General features: G+C 39.5%; 4 protein-coding genes across 4 annotated transcripts in view; 2 read left to right on the top strand and 2 right to left on the bottom strand.

Moving 5' to 3' along the window:
- Positions 1-6499: 6499 nt before the first annotated feature.
- Prp19 (pre-mRNA processing factor 19) lies at positions 6500-8557 on the bottom strand. Its single transcript, XM_065232246.1, has 4 exons — positions 8411-8557; positions 8137-8286; positions 6874-8074; positions 6500-6815 (listed from the first exon to the last, which is right to left on the bottom strand). Exons 1-4 carry the CDS (start codon positions 8427-8429, stop codon positions 6671-6673), a joined length of 1515 nt encoding a protein of 504 aa, XP_065088318.1. The 5' UTR covers positions 8430-8557; the 3' UTR covers positions 6500-6670.
- A 4642-nt stretch (positions 8558-13199) lies between these two features.
- eIF2beta (eukaryotic translation initiation factor 2 subunit beta) lies at positions 13200-16057 on the top strand. Its single transcript, XM_065232192.1, has 3 exons — positions 13200-13366; positions 13605-14070; positions 15226-16057. The coding sequence occupies exons 1-3, from the start codon at positions 13349-13351 to the stop codon at positions 15747-15749; spliced, it is 1008 nt and encodes a 335-aa protein (XP_065088264.1). The 5' UTR covers positions 13200-13348; the 3' UTR covers positions 15750-16057.
- LOC135709800 (uncharacterized) lies at positions 15954-17040 on the bottom strand. Its single transcript, XM_065232193.1, has 2 exons — positions 16495-17040; positions 15954-16434 (listed from the first exon to the last, which is right to left on the bottom strand). Exons 1-2 carry the CDS (start codon positions 16916-16918, stop codon positions 16097-16099), a joined length of 762 nt encoding a protein of 253 aa, XP_065088265.1. The 5' UTR covers positions 16919-17040; the 3' UTR covers positions 15954-16096.
- Positions 17041-17183: 143 nt separating this feature from the next.
- Positions 17184-26317, top strand: part of LOC135709803 (uncharacterized) — an 81280-nt gene continuing 72146 nt past the window's right edge. The window contains exon 1 of the mRNA XM_065232199.1: positions 17184-17320. The gene's annotated coding sequence lies outside the window, so the exon portion shown is untranslated. The remainder of the gene's footprint in view (positions 17321-26317) is intronic.

Genomic DNA, 26317 nt, shown 5'->3' on the forward strand with positions numbered 1-26317 from the left:
TGTTTACATTCATCTGCTGCTTGCTTCTCTATCCATTCCAATCGACAGAATTTTTCAAAACGTTTTGAAAGCGTTTTTACAACGCACCAAACTTCTCAGGTGAGTGTGACTATTGTCGGCAGTCTCTTTTTCTTCGGCAACCTTCCCATTAGAACTGCGTGTTAACCAGCTGTTCTATTATCGGCAACTCGAAATCAACCTCATTTTGTAGTGCGTATGCTTTATTTGAAGAAAAATGTAGCATTACTGGATTGCTCGATCCTTCAAATATAATCAGATTGAAGTTGAAAGGCTAAACAATCGTTTGGACACACTCAGGGAAGTGCGTTGATGGGAAAACATAGTGAAATTAACGTTTAAATTTTGGTTGCCGAAAACAGTCAATGGGTGCCGAAGCCAACATTTACCCTATATTAGAACGTTTTTACTTATTGTTTGAGAACATTAATGGTTATGGTTATGGTAGTCAGTAAGGTCCATTAATGGTTTTGTATTATCACTCAACTTTACGTGAAATATATCGTGAATTGGTAATCAGTAATTTACAGGCAACCAATTCGCGATATATTCCACATAAAGTTGATCGATGTTACAAAACCATTCATGGCCCTTACTGGTTACCATAACCATTACCATTAATGTTCTCAAACCATAAGTTAAAAGGTTTTAGTATAGTTTTCTTTCCGAAAATGTATGGAGAAAACAAGAATTTTGAATGGTAATGGTTCTTAACAACCCACACGCTCGTCTAATTTTACTCTAAAGTGAGTAGCTTTGACTCAGTTTCGTATATGTATGCTAAATGTCAAAAACTGAGTAACATTAATTTAACAAAGTGAGTAACATTTACTCTAATTAAACAAATATGGATCTTTACTGTTTTGAGTAAGATCAAATGTACTAAACGTCCGAAAATTTTGAAGTCCTGGGCTGAAAGCGAATCCCCCGAGAAATTCCCACAAAGCGTTCAAAGAGTGAAAGTTTTAGCGTTCTGTGAAACTTTTCTGGACTAGTAACTAGCGTGAGTAGCAGTTGGTGTTTTTCCTAAGATAAACTTTATTTCAGTCCAAATTTACACAGGTTACGTTTTCTGAACTTCTGCAATAACTTTTGGTTGTGAACTTCAGAATCCCAAGCTCGATCCAAAGGAAAGTTCACTATGAGAGAATTGCAAGTAAACTTTATGAGAAATATATTCAAAAAGAATTTAATTTTCAGGAAAAAAAATGCTGGGAAACTGATCCGTAAGTTGGGCCAGAAAGCCGCTTATAGTCCATTTCGAGATGCTCAATGTGATACATATTTGGTTACTTCCCGGAATGGAAATAGCACATGGAAGTGATAACATGCTAGCTGCAGTAGCCTTCGGTAGAATCGCTTTATAAGCAGAATTATTATCAATTTGTTGATTAGAGTTTATAAAATTTCATTTTTTTAAATAATTCTGTTGTGACAAAATAAATCGTTTTCATTATGCTGCAAAAAAGTTTGGATCTAATAATTTTCTGTCAAAATATAATATTTACAAAACTGAGTAACCTTTACTCAGTTGTGCTAATTTTGCGAAAACCGAAACTGAGTAAGTGCTACTCAGATTTTGACAAATTCATACAATACTCAAAAGTGAGTAAACATGGGGTTACTCACTTTAGAGTAGTTCCACTTTTAACGAAAGTGAGTGGAATTTTACTCACTTTAGAGTAAATTTGAACGAGCGTGCATTATTTGTAAGGTCCACTTCCAAAAAACTATAATACTTAAGGTTAAAACTTTATCATTAAACGTTCATGTAAAGTTCCATAACCATTTCAGTTGAAGTTTAGCAGGGATTATAAACAATTTTAACCATTTTAGGTAAGGTCAATTTATGGTTCGCGCTTATGCGGGATGAAAACTCATACATCTAGTTTTCACTGGAAATCCTATGTATGAGTGCTCATTGCAAGACAGCCTATATTATGTGATATAGGTTGTAATGTGACCGGGATATCACACACTGATAAAAATAGTGTGATATCACCATAGAGGTAACTCTAAGAAATTAAATTAAAGACTTTGACTATATGTTTAGTATTACTTCTGCGTGAAGTCAACGATTTACATAGTTGAAGATGCTAATTTCGAATAACTGACTGAAGTGGTAGTTTTTATACGATATATGAGGAGGAGATTAATACCCCGTTCACATTACAGCGTATATCACGTGATATAGGCTGTCTTGCAATAAGCACACAAACATCTAGTTTTCACTGTAAATCCTATGTATAAGTGCTCATTGCAAGACAGCCTATATTACGTGATATAGGCTGTAATGTGAACGGGGTATAAAGCACAAACGAAGTGACAGACGACTAACTGGCGAAGAAATCAATTAAAATAATGTGGTTCGCTGTAATAGAATTTTCTTAGAAGCTTGTGCCACCAGCCACCAGATGGGCTAGTATTTTTGTTTTGATTTGAACATAGTCGATTTTGTGTGCAATATGATCTTTGACAGTGTGCAAAGAGAGTACCATTTTGTAATTTTTTCATGCATTTCAGTTTAGAGTAGAGTGAAAGAGATAGAACCAAAACATTCTAGTACATTTAGTGTTGCCATGTGGTACAATCCATTAGTAGTGTTGCCATGTGGTAAAATTCAGTAGTAGTGGTGTTGCCATGTGGTACACTGAAAAATTGCAATAGCAGGTGCGTCACCAAAGTTTTCGAGCCGCTCCGTCTGTCACTTCGTTTGTGATTAAAGTATAGAATTGATAGTTCCGTTTAGATTACGGCAGTGTAAAAATTGCATATAGAAGAGTAGATAGCGAGCTATGACAACTTTTAAGGAAGGTACAAATCAGTTTTATCATCTCTCTTTACCAAACTCCCCCTGTGGAGAGGGATGGTGAGGGATGTCAACAAACCATTGGGAGCTCTTATACAACACCTGAGCTGCCCATAATCGCAAGTCAGTCCCATCTGTAAAAAACTGGAAATGCGAAAACGGCGTTCAAAGATTTTTCAAGTTTTCTGATTTGACACCTATTTTGAAGGGATAAATTTAAAAATAAACGTACAATGTGATAGAATGCATCTATGTTTACCGAAAAATATTAGAAAAATATCGTGAAATTTTTATTTTAAAGCCAAAATCTGAGTGGGACTGACTTGCGATTACATTTAACGTCAATGAGAAAAATAACCGCAAGTCAGTCACAATTCCATGCCGATGCTGCATTAGTTTAGCACAGTATTGAACAGTAGAAAGATACTATGGTCCCATAGAACGTTATTGAATGTTTTTGGATTTGTTCCGCTGGTTCCAGAGCAATGGCCGGAACATATTCCGGTGAGTATGGGTCTTCATCAGACCAGAGCCAAACGTGCCAAACCCACCATGCGATAAATCAATTCACATGAGAATTCAAAAATAAGATCCATAAGAGTCATGATGAGTGACCAGCACCATGTTGGCCACACCCGGACATGTTCCGGGTATACCCGGGAAAGTGGTAAATCCTTTTTAATTAAAATCCATCAAGCGATACATCAAATCACATGACAATTCAAAGCCATATCCATTGGCGGTCAAACTGAGTATCGTAAGAACTATATTGGCCACATCCGGACATGTTCCACATACCCTAGGGGAAGTGGACAAAAGCTGTATTGGGACAAATCTCATGATGCGATGTGTTGTCTAACATTTCTGATATATTTTTTCTAATGGGACTGACTTGCGGTTACTTTTCGCTGTGGGACAATTTGACTTGGTATTGTATTTCAGTTTTCTTGAACAAACCACATTTTTTCAATAGCACATCTCAAAAAACATAGAATGATAAACTGAATAATGATGCTAACTCAAAATTGATAAAAATGCAGATGGGACTGACTTGCGATTACCGGCAGTGAGTTGATCAAGCGTTGAATAATAGCTTCCAGAGTTGTACAAGAATGTAGTTGTATTGCCATTTGGTTAAAAGCTTCAAAAACTGCTTGGAGCACTCTTAAATGATTGTTTACGTTCGGTTAAACTGTTTGACAGGAGCCATATAGGATGTGGAATAAACGCATCAAAACAAACCATTGGGAGCTCTTATAAAACACCTGAGTTGATCAAACATTGAATAATAGCTTCCAGAGTTGTACAAGAATGTAGTTGTATTGCTATTAGGTTAAAAGCTTCAAAAGCTGCTTGGAGCACTCTTAAATGATTGTTTACGTTCGGTTTAACTATATGCTTTATAAGACCTACGATAACTTTTATAGCTCCTTTGTTAAACTGATTGACAAGAGCTTTATAGAACGTGAAATAAACACATCAAAACAAACCATTGGAAGCTCTTATAAAACACCTGAGTTGATCAAACATTGAATAATAGCTTCCAGAGTTGTACAAGAATGTAGTTGTATTGCTATTAGGTTAAAAGCTTCAAAAGCTGCTTGGAGCACTCTTAAATGATTGTTTACGTTCGACCAACTACCAACCACAATTTTGTTGCTAAAAATAGCACAAGTGATAGGCACGTTTATATGACCATAAGGCAATGATTATTCGACTGCAAGAGAAGTCACTCAAGATGAGCTTCATATACTTCTCTCATATGATCAAAATATGTATTCGAATCTTGCTTCGAGAAACCCTCGGTGGAGTAGAGATAAATTATATATAGGTGTTATTAATAAATGCAAACATTAATTTAAGACATATATCGTATAATCAACGATAACATTTCTAGATAAATTCTCTCAATTAATGATTAAAGAGATTCATTGAAAGAATATCAATCAAAGATTAAACAGATGCTTGTTACTACTTCCTCCATGATCAAAGAATGTGAATTATGGCATAATTATATATTTTTTCAATGTGCTGAGCCAAAAAGTTGAGCTCGTTTCTTCGGGACCTTCTGGCCTTAGAGTTACCTCTATGCTGGTACTATCAACATACTATCTTCGGTCCCAAGCTAATCGATTCACCCCTCGAAACATAGGAAAAACCAATAACCCCTCATTTTATCTGTCAAACTTTCATAGAGAATAAAAACAAACATTGTGTAGTAGTAGAATTTTGACTAGAATGGGGTACGTTAATCGTTTGCTTGGGACCAATAGGCTAGTCAAGTAGTGAGCTAATTTAAAATGGTTAGTTTCGTATTGATTTTTGATTTTACTATGTGCTGTCATGGTGTAAATGGTACGTGGTATAAATTCAGGCTTTTTAGTATTCCCTATTGCCACAATCGAACACACAGCCTTAACGGAAGCATTCACCCTTTTCGAAAATGAAGCAATACATAAATTAGGTATGACCAACCACAATACACTCAGGTCTTTTTTTACACGGGGAATACGTACCGTGTAAAAAAAACCGCGATAAAAAAAAACCTACGAGATTTTGATTTTTCACATGCTTACATGTTTTTAAAATATCGGATTTTGATGCCATTTGTAATTATAGCACGCTATGGTCCATATAGACATATTTTTTAAATTTCTGTATTTACACCAAAAATTGTGATTTTTTTCTAAGTATGCCATTCGATTACCTATAGCTTGAAACGGATAATGTGATTAAAATCAAGTCGATAGGTTGTATCGTTGTGGGAAATCGTTAAAAACGTACCGTGTAAATCGCGAAAAACCGTGTAAAAAAGACTTCAGTGTATAGGTATTTTTAGCTATTCATTCAATGTTAATTACATTAATGAAAAACAATGAAGGCACGTCACGCAATTGAAAACTGCACTTTTGAATCGTTTCCCTAAAGTATTTGGAATAGAGATAGAATGCACATTATTTAATCTAACTAGTACCATCATCATTTAAGAGTGAATTGCCGCAAAATCAACTGGTATCACACACCTGATGTCAGTGCCTTTATATAACACTCCGGAGATGAACCAGCGTCGGGCTGAAAATCTCCTTAATAAAGACAACCAACCAACCTTTATGTAACGTACTACGACGTGGTTAAGAAATGAATGAAAGAATATGTGATACCAACCTTCGGCAAGGCGATTAAGAATGGCCTACGGGGGGTGTGTATCCTTTACCCTGGGCGATTTTTCAAAAGACGATTTTGCGCCACCCCAACACCCCGATTGAGTCCCATCTTTTTCAGAGGCAATGAACAATTTGTATGTCGGTTTGAATAATTCGAAATTCATTGGCACCCTAATGAACGTGTCATGGGACGCATTGGTCTTGGGAGATATGATCCAAAACGGTGAGCTGTTTGCATAATGTTGTGACAATAATGACCAGTGCACTAAGTCACGTGGGTTTTGCGTGATCGACATACCGAGTATCATCGTCTTCATCAGCCGGGAGCCTTTTTGATGTCCGGGATAAGCACAGGACCAGTCACGTGTGACTATCACCTTCTAATCGGCGAAACCCGAGCAGCGGATGTTACGAAAGGTCATATGCCGTGAAGGCCAGGATTACTAAAGTAGGTTATCGATAAGGACTGTTCTTTCATCTTTTCACAATGACACGAACTGATGCTGAGTTCGTCGTCGTTCACAAATGGTTCCAGTGTATTTTGTCACATTAGTTGCTTAATCAGCGAAGTTGAGTCCGAACAGGGAAAGCTAATATCTAAGTCCATATTCTAGTGCATTTTTCAAGATTACAAATTACTTACTGTAAGAAGTGATTAATTACTCAAAACTAGACAATCCTACTCAATTCCGTACAGCTTGAGCGTACGATCCATACTGGTTGAAGCGACGTACTGCGCGTGCTTTCCGAATCGGACACCCGTCGCCAGAGCGGTGTGATCATTGAATACTTTCAACTCTTGCCATTGTTTGCACAGGTAAACCCTGAAACGATACAAGTATTATACATAAATCCTTAACGTTTGAATCCATCCATCTTTACCTGATATCCGTGCCCGCTATAGCCAAATACGTTCCACTCTGGTCAAAGCACAGATCCTTAACCTCGTAGCCTTCGTCCAAGGTGATCGTTTTGAAGTTCTTCAGCTTTCGCAAATCCCACAGCTTTATGCAGGCGTCATCAGCCGCCGTGGCCAGATAGTAACCGTTTTCTGAGAAGGAAATCGCCGTGATGGGTCCGGTATGACCCGGGAAGTTGGCAACATTGCTTTGCTCTTTCAAATCCCAAATTTTTACCTGAGAATCTTCGGTTCCTGTGCCGAAAATCAAACCATCTGGATGGAACTGTGCCGTCGTGAGACCGATATCGGTTGGATCTGGAACTTTCGTCAACAGACGCCCGGTACGGATATCCGAGAAGGCCCAGTGCTTGTCGGAGGAAGTGGAAAGGACATAATCCCCCGTTGGATGAAGCGAGAGGCCAGTGACGGGACCATCGTGGCAGCGAAGTAGCAACTGGGTCTGTGAGGTTGGGACATTCCAAATACGAATGCTGGCATCTGGAGATGCCGTTATGACGGTGTCGTCTTCCGGATGGAAGATTACCTTGGTGACCTTCTTGGTGTGTCCCTTCAGGATGGCGACGATCTGCTCGTTATCTTTGTTAAATACGGCTGCATTTTTGTCGTTGCCTCCCGTTAGGATCTTACTTTGATCGGAATGGTTAATATCCAACGCCAAGATACCGGGAACACTGGCCGAATGGATACCTGGATAGGAAGCCAGGGTGAGAAAACCACGAATCTTTTCCGCACTGACCAGTTCTTCCGGAACGGTACGACCTTTCTTTTTTCGTTCCTGTGTCAGAACGGTGGCCTTGTCCTGGAGCTTTTGAATCACTTCGGCACTCATGCCAGCCTGTTCGATCGGTTGTGTGCTCATGCCTCCTGCTTCTGCGGCAATCAACGGTTGTGGAATAGACTGGATTGAAGTGATACCGGTTTGTGGTTTGAGAGTGGCCAAGGCCTCACGGGCGGCAGCCACTTCTTTGTTGAGACGGGCAATCACACGGCAGGCTGCATCGTGCTGGTACAAGGCATGGGACAATTCTTGCCGAGCCGTTTGTAACTGCTGTCTCTGGGTAAATGCATGCAACATTAGTGCGTCCCATTCGTCCTGCATCATTTTCAGTGTCGCCGGAATACTTGTCGCACTTGGCGGTTTAGGACGTACGATTGGTGGGGCTGAAACCCAAAAAGAACCATACAGATCAGTGCACCTAATTTGAACAACGGGTTCAACTTACTCTTGATTTCTATTAGCTCTTCCGCCTTCAGCGGTTCTCCGCTGATGGGATCACACTCATTTTCAACGATGTACTTTTCGATCAAACGCTTTTCGAATATCGCTCCGGATCTCGACGACACCACCGGGTGTTCCGGCACTTCATTCGATACTGCAAAAAGAATCGAACACTGTTTATACTTCTCCCCCCAAACATAACCTGCACTCCGGCTTGCGGCGTTTGTTTGGGTTGAATGTTTTCGGTAAAAATCACTCCATATCGGAAAAATACTTACTACTGCATACAAGCGACATCTTTGAACGACAAGTTTTGAAACTTTTCTCGGCTTATATTGTATTTTTTCCTGGATAAAAACTGTTTTTCGAACAATTTCCCAGCACTCGCTAAACTTTTTGATGTCTCGTCGCATCTACTTTTGACAGATGCCAGCTTATCGTTTTAGATGTACAGCTCAGTTTACACTCCCATAAGCAGGCAATGAGCTCGATTACCGAGGTGAAGCAATCGGTTAAGTTGTGTGAGTAAAACCCCTGTACGATACAAACAGGTAGTGACGTCACTACTTGCGTTTACGTTGATTTTTTGGATTACTAATCCAACCATATTTTACGATCTGCTTCACCTCTGTCTGTACTCATTGATCAGCGGGGGCCGCAGCCCAATGAGTACAGAGAGAGGTGAAGCAGATCGTGAAATATGGTTGGATTATTTTTTTTTTTTTTTTTAATAATTCGTTTATTTTTCCAGGCTCATTTGCTGTAGCTTTGCGGAGCCGATATTCATTGTTTAGATAACAAAATTACTTAAAACTAACGTTAGTAAAGCGGGGGCCGATTACTCGCGGCTATCTCAAGGTTAGGGGTAACAAATTGTAACAAATGGATGGCAGGGTAGGGATTGTGAACCTGGTGGTTGGATTAGTAAACCAAAAAATCAACGTAAACGCAATTAGTGACGTCACTAATTGCTTGTATTTTATACCATTGGCAGACATACAAAGCAGTACCGTTTTACTCCTTTAATCAAGTACTTCAAAAGGTACAATTTGAGGTACTAGCTTAAAGAAGTACAACAGTGTACATGGGTTTCACTTACACAACTTAACCGATTGCTTCACCTCGGTAATCCAGTTCGTTGACCGCAGCCGGCTCGAATAAAAACTAAAGCCCTACAGTAAAAGTATGGACGTCATACTGTAGGGCTTTAATAAAAACTCGCCGAACTGATCGTTTTTATGTCACATTACACTTTACACATGAACTTGGTTAGTGTTAGTGAAAGCTTATTTCACACGCTATTTCAAAACTGCCCCAAATTTGGGTAGAATCCACCCATATCGGTCAAAACTGAACTTACCCAAAAATGGGTAAACACGTATTTACCCAAATCTGCGTAAATGTACACACCAAATTTAAATCACTGAAAATCAGCAAAATGTTACTGATTTTAGACTTGATGAAAGGTCAGCAAACGTTCCAGCAAAATAATGATGCTGACTTTTCATGCAATTCCAACATCTGTCAAAATGACAACATTTTACTGAAAATCAGTAATGATTTCAGCAATATTTATTTACTGATTTTTTCAGCATTCCAAAATTCTGACTTTTGGATTTTGCTGATAAAACTATTAAACTCAGTAAATCAAATTTGTTTTCACTAGGAACTTCCAGCTTCTGTAAAAGATCGTTAATTGATCAGTTCACGAAGATTTGCCGCACTCTTCTCTCACCCGTAAGTTTTGACAGTTTTGGGTGGTTTGTTTTGGCTCCCATTCGTTGCTATCTCTTTTACTCAGAAGCAAAATGATAGGGAGCAAAAAGTGAGGTTAGGGACCGTGCACTGATCTATACAAAATAAAGACAAAATCGACAGGCTCTTTTCCTTGTATAATTTATTTAATATAACCAGTGTCCTACCTACATAATTTTATTTATTTGTAGTCCTCCTGCGGTGTTGACGATGGTGTACGAATGCAAAAATACTTGCGACTGTGATGCTAACATTTTGACAGCTCTTTTCTTGGACACACAGCAAACCGTTTATGTAAGCTGATTTTTCGGTAAAAAAATCGTTTGCTGTTTTTCATTAAAGCATTGGATTGCTGCTCATGATCCAGCAGCCCGTTTTACTGATATTGGAAACTTAAATTTGGTGTGTATATCCAGCATTTTACGAGTGCTTATGGCCGCCACAATCTGGCTGAGTGTTTATGGTAGGGAACATATGATTTGACATTGGGGTTGTGTCGTTTGACGTATAAACGTTCAAATTTGATTGTTTACACGTCAAATGACACAGCCCAAACTTCAACCTACCAGAAACTCAGCAAGATTGTAGCGGCCATAGATTTCTCTACCATCGTTAGTATTAGTGAGAAGTTTCACTAATACATGCATTTTACTGGTTGAAAATAAAAAAAAGTAGAAGGGTCTGTGCCTAGGGGCACAAATGGGAGCTTGACGTAGGACCGCTAGGGCACGGAACAAATGTGAAGAAAATTTAGTTCTTTTAATTGATCGATCATCTATTATCTTAACTCTTTCCGTTTTTGATTTGTAGGCGTACCAAATGTGTAGTTTTTTTTTTCAAAGAGAAAATTGATGAAGAGAATCGATCAAAATCACTTGCACCAAGTTTGGTTACAAGATTACAACTCTGGAGAGCATTTTGTGTGGTCGTTGGGGGCATGTGGTTCTGAATATGGACCAACAGGCAGATAAATTATATTCTAACTTTTTACCGTAATAAGCTTGTTGGCCCAGAAAAGAGGTGTTTTGTTGCCAAAGTTGGCGATGATTTAACCTCCGAAACTGTGCAGAGTTCGTCTGTCGCTTCAAATCGTAGATGACATCGATGTTCGCTTACGTTTGGCGTGTTCAATATAGGTGACAGCATCACGGATCACATTTTCCAAGAACACCTTCAGCCAAGGTTGCAAATGCTCATTTCAGCTAAAACAATGTATTTCTAAATTATGAAATAATTAGATGCCATGATCATATTTTGAATTGGTAGGATTCAAGAAGAGGTTGCAAAGAATGTGTTTGACATATTAAACCTGCTTATTTCACTTCATGAGAGTCACAATCAGCGATTTTTCACAAACTCACTCACTCACTCACTCAGCGATCAGAAAATCGCTGATTGTGACTCATAGAAAGCAAAATTTACAGGTTTTATGTTTCAAACGCATACTTTGTAACCTTTTCTTGTAAGTTACAAGTAAAACATGCCATCATACCATCTTTTGGTTTTATTATTACGAAAAACATTATTTTAGCTGAAATGAGTATTTGCAACCTTGCCTTCAGCACACCTCGTGTTTTCTCGTAGATCAGACAGGAGACATGTTTGACACCACCACGGTGAGCCAGACGACTGCTTTTGCTGCTTCTGCTGCCTGCTCACCACGGCGTCCGTAGCGAAAATGAGTTGAGGCTAGAAAGCAGCGCTCTTTTATATCTTTCAGGTTAAAGCAGAATGATGTGCAACCAAGTGGTACTTGATTCGAGACTTGATTATGACGACTGCGTTTGGGAACAACGTTTATTTCATGAAAACATTGAAAAAATTATCACTTTTTATTTGCACTTTGGATAATGTTTGACATTACCACTTTTTCAATAGTTTCTTGTTGAAAATCATCAGCATTGCGTAGACATATTTCTGATCGATTGATTATTAAATTACTGAAATTGATCCAGGGGCAGCTGTGTTATTAATGTTCAAAATCTTTCATAATTTAGTTTCATGTTCCATTTTCGGTTTTCACAATGTGTACCCCAGTATAGAAATTAAAGACGTAGTCCTACGTCAAAACAAACCGCTTTCAAGTCGAAAACTTTGACAGCTGATTTCGTGGTTGAAAATAATAAACAAATCGATTTTACACGGCTACGCTCGCTATATTGTATTAGAGAGATCCTGCTTCGAGAAGTCAACTATAGCGATCGTAAAATACTGGATATATACACTATGAAAACCGAGATGAAAACGGCATCTTTTGAAGTGAAACAATTGGGTTCTTTAAGGGTATTAAGTTAAATGCATATTCGTAATCTGCATTAAAAATGGAACCCAAACCCAAAATTTCATCCATTTTGGTACACTGGAACTATTTTAAATAAGTATGATTACATTTGCAAAAATCACCTTATTACCGCCCCTCGGTGTCACTTTGTATGGGAGCGAGCTGTCAGTTTGTCAGTTTAGTGTCAAACAGTGAAGTTGTTATTTTGCTTTAAATCTTGATTTAAAAATCGAGATGAAAGTGTGTGGATTCGAAAAAAATATCGTTGTGCTCAGAAAACGTAGCTCTTTCAGATGATATATAAAAACAGATATATTTTTCAAAATTAAAGAACCCAATTCTCGACCAACAATGGATCAATGAAAATGCTGAGTTTTTGACAGAACTATGCTGTGGCTACCACAGTATTTTACATTTGATCGTCCATATACAGTAGCGCCAAAAGCATGCTGTGGTGGTTTCAAAATTTGACCATCTAAAATGATCAATTGAAAAGGACCTCTCAACTTTTCTAAACAAAACTTTGTAATCCCTTTCCTCTCAATCCATAGGCCACTCATGCAAACCAACAGCATCATCGGGTATAGGGGAAACTGCCCCCTAGACGGAGATGCCATTGATTTGCGTGGGCGGTATAAAGTTTGCGAATAAAGGGCTTACAAAGTTTTGATTATCTGCTGATGGGTCCTTTTCAATTGTTGGTCGAGAATTCATATGCGAGGTGGATGACGTTTCTGCCACCGGAGTGGTTAGGACATACCTATATGTAGTTACCTTGATTCGTATTGCCAATCGCGTATGGTTGGTGCTGTCCATCTTTTCGTTTTGACCAATGACCTAGATTACCGAGGTGAAGCAATCGGTTAAGTTGTGTGAGTAAAACCCCTGTACGATACAAGCAATTAGTGAAGTCCTACTTGCGTTTACGTTGATATTTTGGTTTACTAATCCAACAATATTTCACGATCTGTTCACCTCTCTCTGTACTCATTGCGTTTTGACATCGAATTGGAACAGTCGGAAACGGTATCACCAGACAACGCATTAATCGTCCGTCAAAAGAAGTGGAAAACTTTCTGATGCAACATCAGCAAAACGAAATTTTCCGCAAATAAAGTGCTTTTGAGTGTAACATTTTCCAGTTTTCGAGACAATTAAGTGAAATTCAATAGTTGCAATCATGGCTGAAGATGATGCGGTAAGTTTTTCGGGCGACAATTCGTGGTTTAGGTTTCCAACAAAAAAAAAATTGCCATGCTGCACTATCAGGTACAATGATGGGCCGTCCTATTTCGAGGTTAAGCGAATTTAGTTTCATAGTTGCTCGAAACATTGGTAAATTTTCGATTGTACCCTGTCGGGATGTTTAATTTTGCAGTTTGAAGGCTGTCGGGTAAATCTTTAATTTAAGCGACTTGTCTCGTTTTGCGTTGCAGATTTTCGATCCTTCGTTGATGAAGAAAAAGAAGAAGAAGAAGACTCCGTTCGATTTAGATGGAGCGATGGCACCGGAGGAAGGCGGTGAGGTAGAAGCCCCGGCCGGTGAGTCTGCGGATAGTGTGCTGTTTGACGGCGCCGGTACCGGCTCGGTCGAAATTGGAGCTGGAAATGACCTGGATGACAATTTGGATCTGGACACATTCGGTGGCAAGAAAAAGAAAAAGAAGAAGAAGCCCTTCAATCTGGATGATATTGACAGTGCTCTGGCCGCCGTGGAAGTGGACGGGGAGAACGAACCGAAGGGCGGTGATGATGGAGACGGTTTTGTATTCGGCGGAGATGATGGCATGGAGGATGACATGAAGATCGATTTCAGCGTGAAGAAGAAAAAGAAGAAGAAGAAGGATCTGACGGAGCTGATGGAGGCGGAGGATGCCGCCCGGGAGGAGGAAAAGGAGAATGGTAAGTTGGTGGACTGAGAGATTTATTTTTAACTAATTCAACTGAGGGCGTTTGCCATATTGTGAGCGGAAGTTATCACAAATCTTGTAACATTACATGCCTTACGGATATCGATGGAATCGTCACGGAATTCGGTATTGTTTACTAACACTTGGATTTATAAGCGTGCATGTACACAGGTAGTAAATGTAAAAGAAGCGTTTGGGTCGAAAGAAATTCTCATTCTTAAGTTTTAGCACAGACAAACAGACATAACACATTGAATATTTCTTACTGTAATACATCGTCGCTAAAATATTACCGCCATCTGTTGAGTACACTGTGGTGGGCACTACGCTGAACAGATGGCGGTAGTGTGTAAACGTCAAACGCAAGGGAATTGACTATGCGCGCCACAGGTGGTGGTACTACCAACTACGATACTTTTAAATTGACCGTTAAATGCTTGTTCGATGAACAACTAGCGAGTGTTATGTCTGTTTGTCTGTGGTTTTAGTGTTTCCTACCATTAGGCAATATGTATGCGAATGCAAAAATGAAAGCTCTCAATTATCAACGGTGGAAGTGCTCAAAGAACAACTTGAATGTTGAAGCCAGGCGTAAAATTCCAGTTAGGACGAAGATTTCATATATTCGAAGTACCAATGTCTACTATTTGAATCTGCCAACTGCTTCTTATACAGTTACTACACTGCCCATTAAAGCATGACTGTTCCATATCTGCTTGATTTCCTATTCATATGGACAGTGCCCGGAAAATCATTCTCAAATCTCATTCATTGAGCCCTCCTGAAGGAATAAAATCGCATGCGAATCTACAAACCAAAACTTGAGACTTTTCACTCACATCGTCAATTGCTAGGTGAAACTCATAAAACCGCTCAAACGTCAATTGATAGCATGTACTTGTATGTTTTGTTAGTTTTCCATCGAATAATGCAAAAATAAGGACTTAAAATCTAAACAATGATTTTTTGAACCGTAAATCTCAAAATTCGTAGGCGAATAAACTCATGAGTATGAGATTTGAGTTTTTCTCAACACTGCATATGGGCAGTCCACAGACTGTGTGCACACGTCTGTTTAAAATCGACATTGAATTTTCCCAATAGCATGTGTGTTTAACAAATCCTTCTTTCCCCCCCTTCCGAACAGTTGACGTGCAATGCACCCCGTGGGCCGCTACGGACCGTGACTACACCTACGACGAACTGTTGCAGCGTGTGTTCGAGATCATTCTGGACAAAAATCCCGACATGGCCGCCGGTAGAAAACCGAAGTTTGTGATGCGTCCCCCGCAGGTCCTCCGTGTCGGCACCAAGAAGACCTCCTTCGCCAACTTTACGGAAATCTGCAAAACCCTCCACAGACAGCCGAAACATTTGCTGGACTTTTTGCTGGCCGAATTGGGTACCAGCGGTTCGGTGGACGGCAACTCGCAGCTCATCATCAAGGGCCGCTTCCAGCCGAAACAGATCGAGAACGTGCTCCGGCGGTACATCAAGGAGTACGTGACGTGTCACACCTGCCGTTCGCCCGAAACCATCCTCCAGAAGGACACCCGTCTGTTCTTCCTGCAGTGCGAGTCGTGCGGGTCGCGATGCTCGGTCGCCAGTATTAAGTCCGGTTTCCAGGCCGTCACCAGCAAGCGTGCGGCGATCCGTGCGAAAACGGCTTAATCAACACTGTCGGCATCTATCTATATTGTGTTCTCTTCTCTGCGAATTGTTCCGTTGTTTTATTTCCTTCATTAATATTATTCCGTGTTGCGTGGGCAAATGGGTTCCAAGAGGAAAGTTTAGCGGCAAACAAAAATTACTGATTGGTAAAACAAACAAAAAAATATACAGACATTTAGCAAGCATATAACCTATGGACACAAGTTTGTATGTTTATTTATCATCTTTATTCAAGTAGAGTTACTATTTTTTACAAACTTCTAACCGACTCAATAAAGCTGCACTTATCTTGTGTAATTGTAACAGAAGCTCAAAGCTCACTTTAAATCGAAAATATCACTTTTCTTTCATTCTGCAATTGCCGGAGCGTACCTTTGTTCGTAGCACTGGGCTAGGTGCGTCTTCCAGAAGACTTCGGCTGATTTTCCAACCGGATTATTGTCGGCATGCATGCTGTAGGCGTAAAGAGACACTCGGTCATACCGGTTCAGGAAGGGTCGTCCAACTGCGAAGCATCGGGTGCCCAGTGGGAAGTACTGCAACCGCTGCTGGCAGCGAGATTTTACCAGTGTGAGCAGTAGCTTGAGTTCCGCCAGTTCCTGAGGATCGTTCGGAACTTGTTCCTCGTTCAGAGGGGTGCGCGTCGTTAGGATTTTCTCGCAGGAATGGACAGCGATGAGATTGTCTAGTAGTTGATGAAAAATCGATATAACATTCTTCAAATATGTTAATGCAATGAACTTACCCAAATCCCGCTTCAATCCATGGGCATAGTGCACCTCCACAATCCCCGTCCCGTCATCCAGCTTGTAGATCTGGGTGTTATTTTCCTGTTTCACCGTGCCGGGCGTTACTCTTCCGTAGACCATCACGTTTTTGAAATCGATGCCAAACAGTGAGCAAACGTACGAATCTTGATAGAAGCTGGTCAACTGCAGGTGCACCACTTGCAGTGAGATCACATCGGAAATATGCTTTAACTGACGAGTGCGCTTTTTGGTGGTCTGTTTCCGGTGGTCTCTGATATTTTCCAGGAAGTTTATGAACTCGCCAAAATACTCGTCGTTCGTGAGGTCCACTGTTTCAACCGACGAAGGTATGCTGGAGGATGGGGTCACGAATCGCGGGATTTCGTCCTCCAAATCCGGTTCCGTCTTTATCGGATCCATTGTGCGTGATAAATAATTTTGGTGAACTTTCGATACATATATTATAGCATAGGGTAGAAATCAGCTGATAAACATTCACGCGCCGCAAACGATTCCTGTTGGATTTACTCCGTTTTGTTATCATCCAGCCATTCGCCGGCTTGGGGTGTGTTTGTGAGCCCGTGAACGCCGTGCTGCCAACCGAAAAGAGTAAAAACTTGACAGCCGCTGCGAAACAGAAAAAATGGGAAAACGCCAAAATTTGTCTATGAAGAAAAATTTGCAGCTGTGTGCAGGTGGACTTTTACGTCGTTGATAAAAAAAAACTATTTTTCGCCAAATTTGTTTGGTTTTTCCGGCTGAAACGATTGAATTATCGAAGAGTATCAAAGTGGTGTTCAGGAAAAATAGAAATTCGCCGTGGTAAGTCGCTACCTTTGGTAGAAAATTCGCTTTTTCTTTCCCGTTTTTTACGCAACAGGGAGCGTCTTCCAAAAGGTGCGGAAAATGTTAGCCGCTTGACGGGGACCGCACTGAAAATGCCAACATGGCGTTCGCTCATCGATGTGATTTTTAGGAAAATATTAGATTTTATTTTTGGGAGAACGTGAATTGTGTTTCGGCTTTACCGGAACATCATTTGCAGTTGATTTTTGAAACTTTGTTTTATTTTTAAGGTGATTGGCATCGGTCAGTTAACGATGTTCTAGGGTTCAATGTGCAATGTTTACTATTACCGTACTGCAACCATATCCGGATGATATCCAGTCGAGTATAATATTTGCTGGAATAATTTTGGTTATTGGTTAACTAACTACGCTGCTCTTAGAGGGTATCCATAATCAGGGTGGCCACCCACCGGGGAAACGGAAGAAAACGGGAATTCAATGGCACCACCGAGAAAATTTTCCTTAAAGAACCAATAGGTATCTTCACTTCCACCGTTCATGCAACATCAAATGTTAGCAACACTTTCGTCTAGTTGTTTTTTTTTTTTTATATTTTTTCCCTTTTCAATGAAACACAGTCTGACATACTTTGACACATTTGCATGGTATGTTTGGTCTCCAATGTAAGGACAAGTTTTTGTTTCAAAAATCCTAATCTTCAGTAACTAGCCATGATAAAAGACTTAATAAGTTCAGCCATTTAATTTTATTATCTTGATATAACAACACTCCAGAAAGTATCATACTTAAATTATGTTACCGAGATTCCAACAGCCGAGTACTTCAGCAATTTATTTTGCAGATATTCAGTAAAACAATTGCCGAGACTCTTGACAATTTTTTGCTGAGATTTCAGTTAACAAACAGATATTTTGCAGATATATCAGCAAAAGTAAATGCTGAGGTAATCGGCTGTTGGAGCTTTTACCTAGCTAGATTGAGTGTGTACTTCCATCAGATTGTTTTTTTTCAACATTCCGGTTTCTGCTATTTTCCTTCAGGAGTTGCTTCTAACTATCGCCGAAAGTTTACACCGATTTCCTTTGAAATAATCTTCTGACATCCCCCGGAAGTTTCTTCCGCAAGTTTTTCCGTTTTTAGTTTTTCGATTTTTGCCTGAAATTATCAATTATTTGGTTGAACATTTGTTCTAAAGTCTCAACATTCGAAATTCTATATACTTCGGTAGTATTAAACCAGGGAGGCAACATCAAAATCATCTTCAGAAATTTATTCTGAATCCTTTGAAGTGATTTTTTCCTGGTAGTGCAACAACTTGACCATATTGGCACATCATGAAGCATGGCCGGTCTAAAAACTTGTTTAAATATTGTAATTGTAATTTATCAGTCCTCACCCTGGTGGCCACTGCCAACCCATCGTATTAGGTGAGGACCTACCAAGCCTAAGCGTTAAAACATGCCAGACCATATAGCATGCCGCAATCGTGACTAGCCGGCGCAAAATGTCCAAACTAGTACACCGATACATTAAATAGAGATAGAAAGAGATCGAGAGGGAAAGAGTAAGAGAATTGTATGAAGAAAAGACGATCCAAAAAAAAGGTCCCTAGCAATAAAACTATTACTCTGTGCTAATCTGAGTTATTTCTAAATGGGAATCCATGCTCAGAAACTATACCCGATCTCAACAAACTGTACCGAAATCAGAACAGCAACTACTCGGTAAGGTTTTGGCATTTCTATTTAATTGTATAAAGCTACTTTGTATCGAGTTTTTTTTTCAATAATTGCAACATGTGAATAATGCAGAACAAGTTTAAAATTGTTCTAGAGCCAAATTGGTTTGGAAGGAAGGTCAAACTACAACCGAACAGCTCAGCCTCTTTGAACTCTTCAAGTATGAACATTATGCTTTCCCAATATGGTACATTCTCTCACTATAAACCTGCCATTTCTAGTCTATCTGAACTATTCAATAAATGGAAACCATAAAATGGGTTACGCTCCCCCTAAGCGGGTCCTCTGCATCCTATTCTGTCTTATCTGAAATACCAAATGCCAATGGTTTGAATGTATCAATATATAAATTGGAAATGACGTTCAATCAAATAAACCCATACCCCACTCACTTGGCCAGGTTTCATAATCGTCCAGTGGGCAGTGCGCTCTACACTCCAAGTTCCCTTTCTTGTTGATTAATCACAATGAAACATTGTGACAGAGCACGGACTTGAGGTTACTAGAGTATTAAATCAATTAAATAATCTAGGTCCTATTTAGGATTATATCTGAAAAATCCAAATCTGGCCAAAGCCCACCTAAAAAAAAACTTGTTTAAATATTAGAAGTTTATTATTTGGGCAAAGTATGGATTTCCTGTTTATAAGAGGATACAAACATTTTATGTATTTGTTACATTTGGCTTGAATGCTCTCAATGTGATCTTTACAAGTTAATTTTTAGTCAAGTACTAATCCAAGATGTTTCACTTGACTTGACCAAGAAATTGGAACTCCGTTCATAGTGACTACGTGACTACTACTAGGATTAAAAAAGGAAGCTCTAGGCTTATGTCGAAATATAAGTTGAGTATTGGAAGCGTTGGGAGAAATCTTTCATTTTTGTAAATAAGGAGAGAAAATATCTAAACTTTTCTGCAGTCTGCTGCAAATAACACGAAGACTTCTTCCTTTAGCAGAAATGCCTGTGTCATCAGCGATCAAAGATTTGTGGCAACCCTCAGGCAAATTAGGGAGGTCCGAAGTGAAAATATTATACAATATAGGCCTAAAAAAGCTACCCTGAGGAACTCCAGCTCTAACAGGTAGTCGTTCAGATTTGGAATTTTGATAATTTTCCTGCAGAGTTCTGTCAGTTAAATAATGTTAAACTCTGTCGAATGCTTTTTCTATGTCTACGTGAGCAACTTCAGTTAAGCAGTGTTCAGATTTGTTTGAACGAATTAATTTGGTAACTCTTAAGACTAGTTGAATGCCTATGGCGAACAGTTTCATCTGCAAAAATTGAGTTCGTATTGATGTGAAAGTATCATTCTATTCAAAATAATCTTTTCAATAAGTTTACTTATTGATGAAAGCAAACTTCTTAGTCGGTAGCTGGAATTTTATCCGGCTTCAAAATTGGAACAACTTTTGCATTTTTCCGTTCATCAGGAAAGTATGCCAAATGAAAACATCTGTTAATAGATTCACACGGAAAGATAAGGTACTCTCTGGGAGTTTTTTGATGAATTTTAGAAAATTCCATCATCACCTGGAGCTTTCATATTATGAAACTTTTTAGGTATAGATCTTACTTCGCTAAATCAGTCCCCCAGGAATCATCAACAATATTTTCCCGAGAGAACATATTCACATAATCCCAAGCAACCTGATTCTCAATAGGACTAGTAAGACTCAAACAAAAATTATGAGAACTCTCGAATTGCTTAGCAAGTTTCTGAGCTTTTTCCGAATTTGTGGTAAATTTTTTACCAACCGCTGGAATTGGCTTTCGAGGTTTTTTTTCAAATTTTTTGTGAGCTTCCAAAAGGGTTTGGAACTCGGGTCTAATTTGAAACATTATTTTCAAAGGCAGAGGATAGGCTTTTAATTTGTTTTTGCAAATCCCGCCAGATAACTTTCCTTTTAATTTTTCGGCTTGGAAAATTTCTCTATTTTCTTTGGCATAGGATGGTACGGGCATAGAAAGCTCTCAATTAAAATGTTAAAGTACTTCAAAGAACTCTAAGTTGAGAGCAGGCAAAAATCTAATATGCTATAAGCATATGGTATTCAGATAAAAATAATTAATTTTATTAATGGAAAAATCTTATGTGCGTCCCTAATAGAAACTATGTGAAAACTTTTTTCAGCGTAATATTTCAAAAATATAATTATAATTGCGATAGTATTTTTGGAATAGTAGAATCCACCAATTTCAGACAATTGCTTCCCTTAGCTGTAGCAATTTAAAGAGAAAATCGACGAAGAGAATCGATCATCGCGGTTACGCCCTTATGCATGCTCACCGTCGATTTGTCGTATTAGAAGATAGATAATACCAGTGATGCAAAATATCATGACAATCACTCGACACTCGTCAACGCATCAACCCACTATCGCTGATAGAAAGTTTTGTCACACAACAACAACGATCACCAGTAATGGTCGCTACTCACAGGCAAAACGTAACACTCGTTGCTGATGATGTAAAGGGCATCGAAAATAGTGAATACTTCTGCAGTACGATGATGAGAAAAATCGAAACGACACAAGAAAATGAAAACAATGCCTACGCATTCCAAGTTCGTCTTGACCCGCGCGACTGTGAGTTTTAAACAAAGCTGGCAAAATTAGACGGAAGCAGTTGGGCTCACTCACCAACACACTCACATAAGCAAGCAAAACAGCAACAGATTCAAAACGAGCACATACCTATGAGTGCCGTGATTGTCGGGAATCACCGAAGACGACATTCACCAGTTGCTTTTTACTTCTTTCGTCAACTTGATGGATGGTCATTAGAGTGATGCAAAATTTGAAATTTTCGCTCCACAATACTTAAACGATTCCAAATCAGATCCTGACTAACCTCTCAAAATTTGAACCCATTTGGTGAGAAACTGAGATGGCACAAACCATTTGAAGTTTGTATGGGAATTACTATGGTAAAACCAAGATTTTTGTTCATGTCTATCTAATAATTCACCATATCGATCTGCTTCAAAAGCTTTCAACTGTACTGGTATGAAATTTTTCCAGCTACAACTTTGCTCAAGACCTCTTTTTGATTAAATGCAAGGATCGAAAGTTATCAATGGTTCAATGTGCTGATGTCTTATGATCATGCTCAATCAACTGTTCAGCAGGCAACATTGGTGTTTCTGGGGCGTTGAATAGGACCCAAAAATCATGGCTACTATGTCAGACTGCAAAATACAGTGTTGCCTACAGAGCAGCTGCTTGATCATGTCATAAGTTTACTAATCTCTTAAATAATTAATAACTTTTTCCTGTCTCCTTTTACATAGAAACGATCTTCAGCAAAGATGTAGCTGAAAAAATTTTCTATAAGAATGGCTATTGAACTGTTTCGCAGCTCAATATGGAAAAAGACTAGAAGGCAATGAACAAAAAGTTGAGATTTCCTATAGTAATTTACATGTAAACTTCAAATGGCTTGTGCGAAGTCTGTTTCAAACCAAATGAGTTGTAACTTTGGAAGGCTTATCAGGACCCGATTTGAAACCATTTAAGCACTGTGGAGCGAAAAAGTCAAATTTTGCATCAGTCTAATGGTCATGGAGAGTGATTCGACAAGCACATTGATAGGAATGTATCAAGCGTTACCACCATCAGCTGTTTGACGATCGTGATTGTGATAGGTCGCAACTCTGGTCCCAAGAAATCTGATTTAGGGCAAGTAATAGAGAAATATATGCCAATGTATCAAACAAATGTAATATTTTTATGCATATTTCACTTGGAATAAATTAACTCGTCACAGGCAACTACTGTAAATTCTTCTGGAATCATTCATTGCCTTGCTCTCTATCTCTCTTTAAAAGTGAAGATCTGTTTGACCACTTTTTCAAGAACTTAAAATATCTCTATAAATAACTATTTTCCATATGTCGATAATTCAACATCAATTAATACCAGTCAAGGTACTGTAGATATTAGAATATACATTTTATGCTATAATTGACAAATAGTAAATATGTCGGAATTAATTTCATATATCAATGTTATTACTTTTTATGTATTTTGATTTTTGGACCTTAAAGAAAAATGCAAATGCAAAAGATGCAAATTGGTGGTTTGAATCGATATACCAGTAGTTTTGAGACGATTGCGAACAGTTTTAGAAGCCAATTCATCATATTCAAAATCTCGCATAGGGGAAATGGCTATAATGTTGGCCTATGGATCTAAGATTGGGCCCATTGTTAAAAATCTGCTATTTATCAATTTTAGCTAGTAGAACGCGTCATTGGGACGATACTAATGGATATTTTTGAGCGGTATAGAAAATTTAGTCGATTGCTGAATTTATATATGGGTCCCAATTAGGGGCATGTAGCCCGACATTACATCCATTTCCCCAACAACCCAGAAACTCGATTTTAACAAAAAAAAAAAGTTTCGAGATAACAACAGCATTCCTCGTCGAACGTTCGACAGAGCAAGTTTGCTTACGCTACTCTCCCGCCGCCGCAAAAGTGTTTTTCGGAAAAAAGTGGATTTTTTTTCTCTCCCCGATCGGAGTTTTTTTTACACCTTCAGGTGTGCAGTGCCACAGGCGGACATAAACGTTCCCCGGAGGAAGCAACCATCTCAGCCGAGTCTGAAGATTGGATTGTCCAACGGTAAAACTATCAACCACCACCTAGACATCGCATCATACGGCATCAAAAGGTCATCACCCGTATACACCGTACAACGAAGCAGCAGAACTGCAGATACGGTCTATACAGACCAGACGGTGCCCTTTGTGCTAAGCCACGTGCTGCAACAATAGAGCGATCATCTCTGCTTCATCGCACAGTGGAGTTTGCAAACGCGCCATCCCGGCATATAGAGATAAGTTAATTTTTTTTCTCAGCCTAATTCTTTTTTTTTGTTTGGTTTTTGATTTGCTAATATTAAGTAATCCCCCTGCAGCGTTGAATTTCCTTTCTTACAAATTATTATTTTTATTATTATTCATTATCTTATTTAGTTTTTTTTTTTGCACATATTTTATTTTATTTTTATTTTTTTAACACTGAGCAATTCACTCACAGTGTTGACTTCCTTTTCTTGTTGTTTCCTTTCCAATTTCAATCCATATATTTGAAATTTGTGGAAAATATAAACATTTAATAACTAAGATTGCAACCAATTCCGTTGCGGTGGTATCTTAAGTCACCGCAATGGATGATACAAATAAAGGCGGGGGTCTGTCGCTTGACATCTCTGATGATGAGTCAATAAAGTCTCCCTCATTTGAAAAGCTTGATAGCTCTGAGGAAATGGATACCCTCGAAGAGCACCTTGATCAAACCACCAGCAAGAACACTGGAGCCTATCCAAAAGTGAAATCTCTACCACAGCCCCCTTCTCCTCCATCGCCGCCTTGTCCACCATCGCCGCCTTGTCCTTATGTGCCCCCTACTCCACTCCTTCCCCCGAAAATATCAGCGACCCCCCGCCACAAGGCTTACCCTGATGACTCGAAAGGTCCGTGGGTTGTTTTCTTCCGGCCCAAACAAAAACCTTTGAATATTTCTCGGATTTCGAAGGATCTGACAAAACATTTTTCGGCCGTAACCGATATCTTTAAGGTGACGCCAAACAAACTGCGCGTTACCGTTGATAACCTGAAACAGGCAAACCGAATTGTTGCCTGTGAGCTTTTTTCGATCGAATATCGAGTCTACGTCCCCAGTTGTGACGTAGAAATTGAAGGAGTGGTCACCGATTCGAGTCTGACTTGTGAGGATTTCCTGCAAGTCGAATCTTTCGGCATTTTCAAAAACCGTGCCCTTCCGAAAGTCAAGATACTGGACTGCATTCAACTGCAGTCAGTGTCGCACATAGGCACAAACAAAAAGTATACCCTCTCAGATTCGTTTCGTGTGACCTTTTCAGGATCGGCATTACCTGACTACGTCACAATTGGGAAGGTTCGACTACCTGTACGCTTGTTTGTACCGAGGGTAATGAATTGCTTGAAATGCAAACAACTAGGTCACACCGCGGACTTTTGTTCCAACAAACCGCGGTGCGATCAATGTGGGGAGGAGCATACGGAGGGTCCTTGTCATGCTACACCAATATGCGTTTACTGTAAGGATGTTCCGCATGCTCTGAGTGATTGCCCGAAGTACAAACAGCAGGGAGAAAAACTAAAGCGGTCCTTGCAAGCTCGCTCTAAGCGCTCGTTAGCAGAAATTTTGAAAACGACCGCTTCATCTTCCCAAACCACCCCAAAAAGCAACAACACATTCCACCTCCTGCCAGATGATGATCAGGGCTCTGACTCAGAGGTTGGTGAGAGTAGTCCTTTTGTCTTTAACGGCAACACGAGGAAGCGGTCCAAAACAAACGTCACCCAAAAACCTCGTAAGGCCTCTCGTACGGACTCTCAACCTACCTTGACAAATTTAAGAGGTAGCGGAAATGTAGCAAAACCCCCACCACCGGGATTTCAAGTTTGTAATTTTAACAAAGACTTTCCGCCACTTCCGGGATCATCTAAAACCCCAGATATCCCAGTTTTTCAGCCAGAAAATCAGCTAAATAACCAGCAAGAACATGATGCCATGTTCACGTTTTCTGGAATTGTGGAGAGCATCTTCAATATATTCAACGTCTCTGACTCAACTAGGAACATTATTAATTTAGTGCTTCCATTTGTGAAAACTCTTTTGAAGCAACTAGCTTCTAGGTGGTCCTTCCTTGCATCGATCATATCTTTTGATGGATAATTTTCCGAATGAGGTCGGAGATATGATCTCTCTTCTTCAGTGGAACTGCAGAAGTCTTTTACCGAAACTTGACGCATTCAAATTTTTAGTTCACAACTCACTTTGTGACGCATTTGCTCTTTGTGAAACATGGCTTTCTTCAGACACCGATCTCCCTTTCCACGATTTTAACATTATTCGCCTTGATCGAGCAGATTCGTATGGAGGGGTGCTTCTAGGGATTAATAAGCTCCATTCCTTTTATAGAATCGATCTGCCTTCCGTGACAGGCATTGAAGTTGTCGCGTGTCAGGTAAATATTCGAGGTAAAAGCCTCAGTATTGCCTCAGTATATTTTCCTCCGAGAACTGCGATTTCTCGCCAAGGTCTCTCAGATATCTGCTCAGTTTTATCTGAGCCTCGGTTGATCTTAGGAGATTTTAACTCTCACGGTACAGGCTGGGGGGAACTGTACGACGACAACCGCTCAACCTTGATATACGACATGTGCGACATCTTCAAAATGACAATTCTGAACACCGGGGAAGCAACACGA

Source organism: Ochlerotatus camptorhynchus, unplaced genomic scaffold (assembly GCF_037179485.1).
Source record: "Ochlerotatus camptorhynchus isolate MF236.1 unplaced genomic scaffold, CSIRO-AGI_Acam_v1.1 ptg000365l, whole genome shotgun sequence".
Classification (NCBI taxonomy): Eukaryota; Metazoa; Arthropoda; class Insecta; order Diptera; family Culicidae; genus Ochlerotatus; species Ochlerotatus camptorhynchus.

What these genes read in the sequence shown, in the direction of transcription:
- LOC135709800 (XM_065232193.1), bottom strand. Translation starts at nt 16,918, where the DNA reads ATGGATCCGATAAAGACGGAACCGGATTTGGAGGACGAAATCCCGCGA. An exon ending in TGGATTGAAGCGGGATTTGG is followed by an intron (nt 16,435 to 16,494) that starts GTAAGTTCATTG and finishes ATCAACTACTAG; the next exon opens with ACAATCTCATCGCTGTCCAT.
- Prp19 (XM_065232246.1), bottom strand. An exon ending in AGAGCTAATAGAAATCAAGA is followed by an intron (nt 8,075 to 8,136) that starts GTAAGTTGAACC and finishes TTTGGGTTTCAG; the next exon opens with CCCCACCAATCGTACGTCCT. An exon ending in ATAGCGGGCACGGATATCAG is followed by an intron (nt 6,816 to 6,873) that starts GTAAAGATGGAT and finishes GTATCGTTTCAG; the next exon opens with GGTTTACCTGTGCAAACAAT.
- eIF2beta (XM_065232192.1), top strand. An exon ending in GGAGGAGGAAAAGGAGAATG is followed by an intron (nt 14,071 to 15,225) that starts GTAAGTTGGTGG and finishes CCTTCCGAACAG; the next exon opens with TTGACGTGCAATGCACCCCG.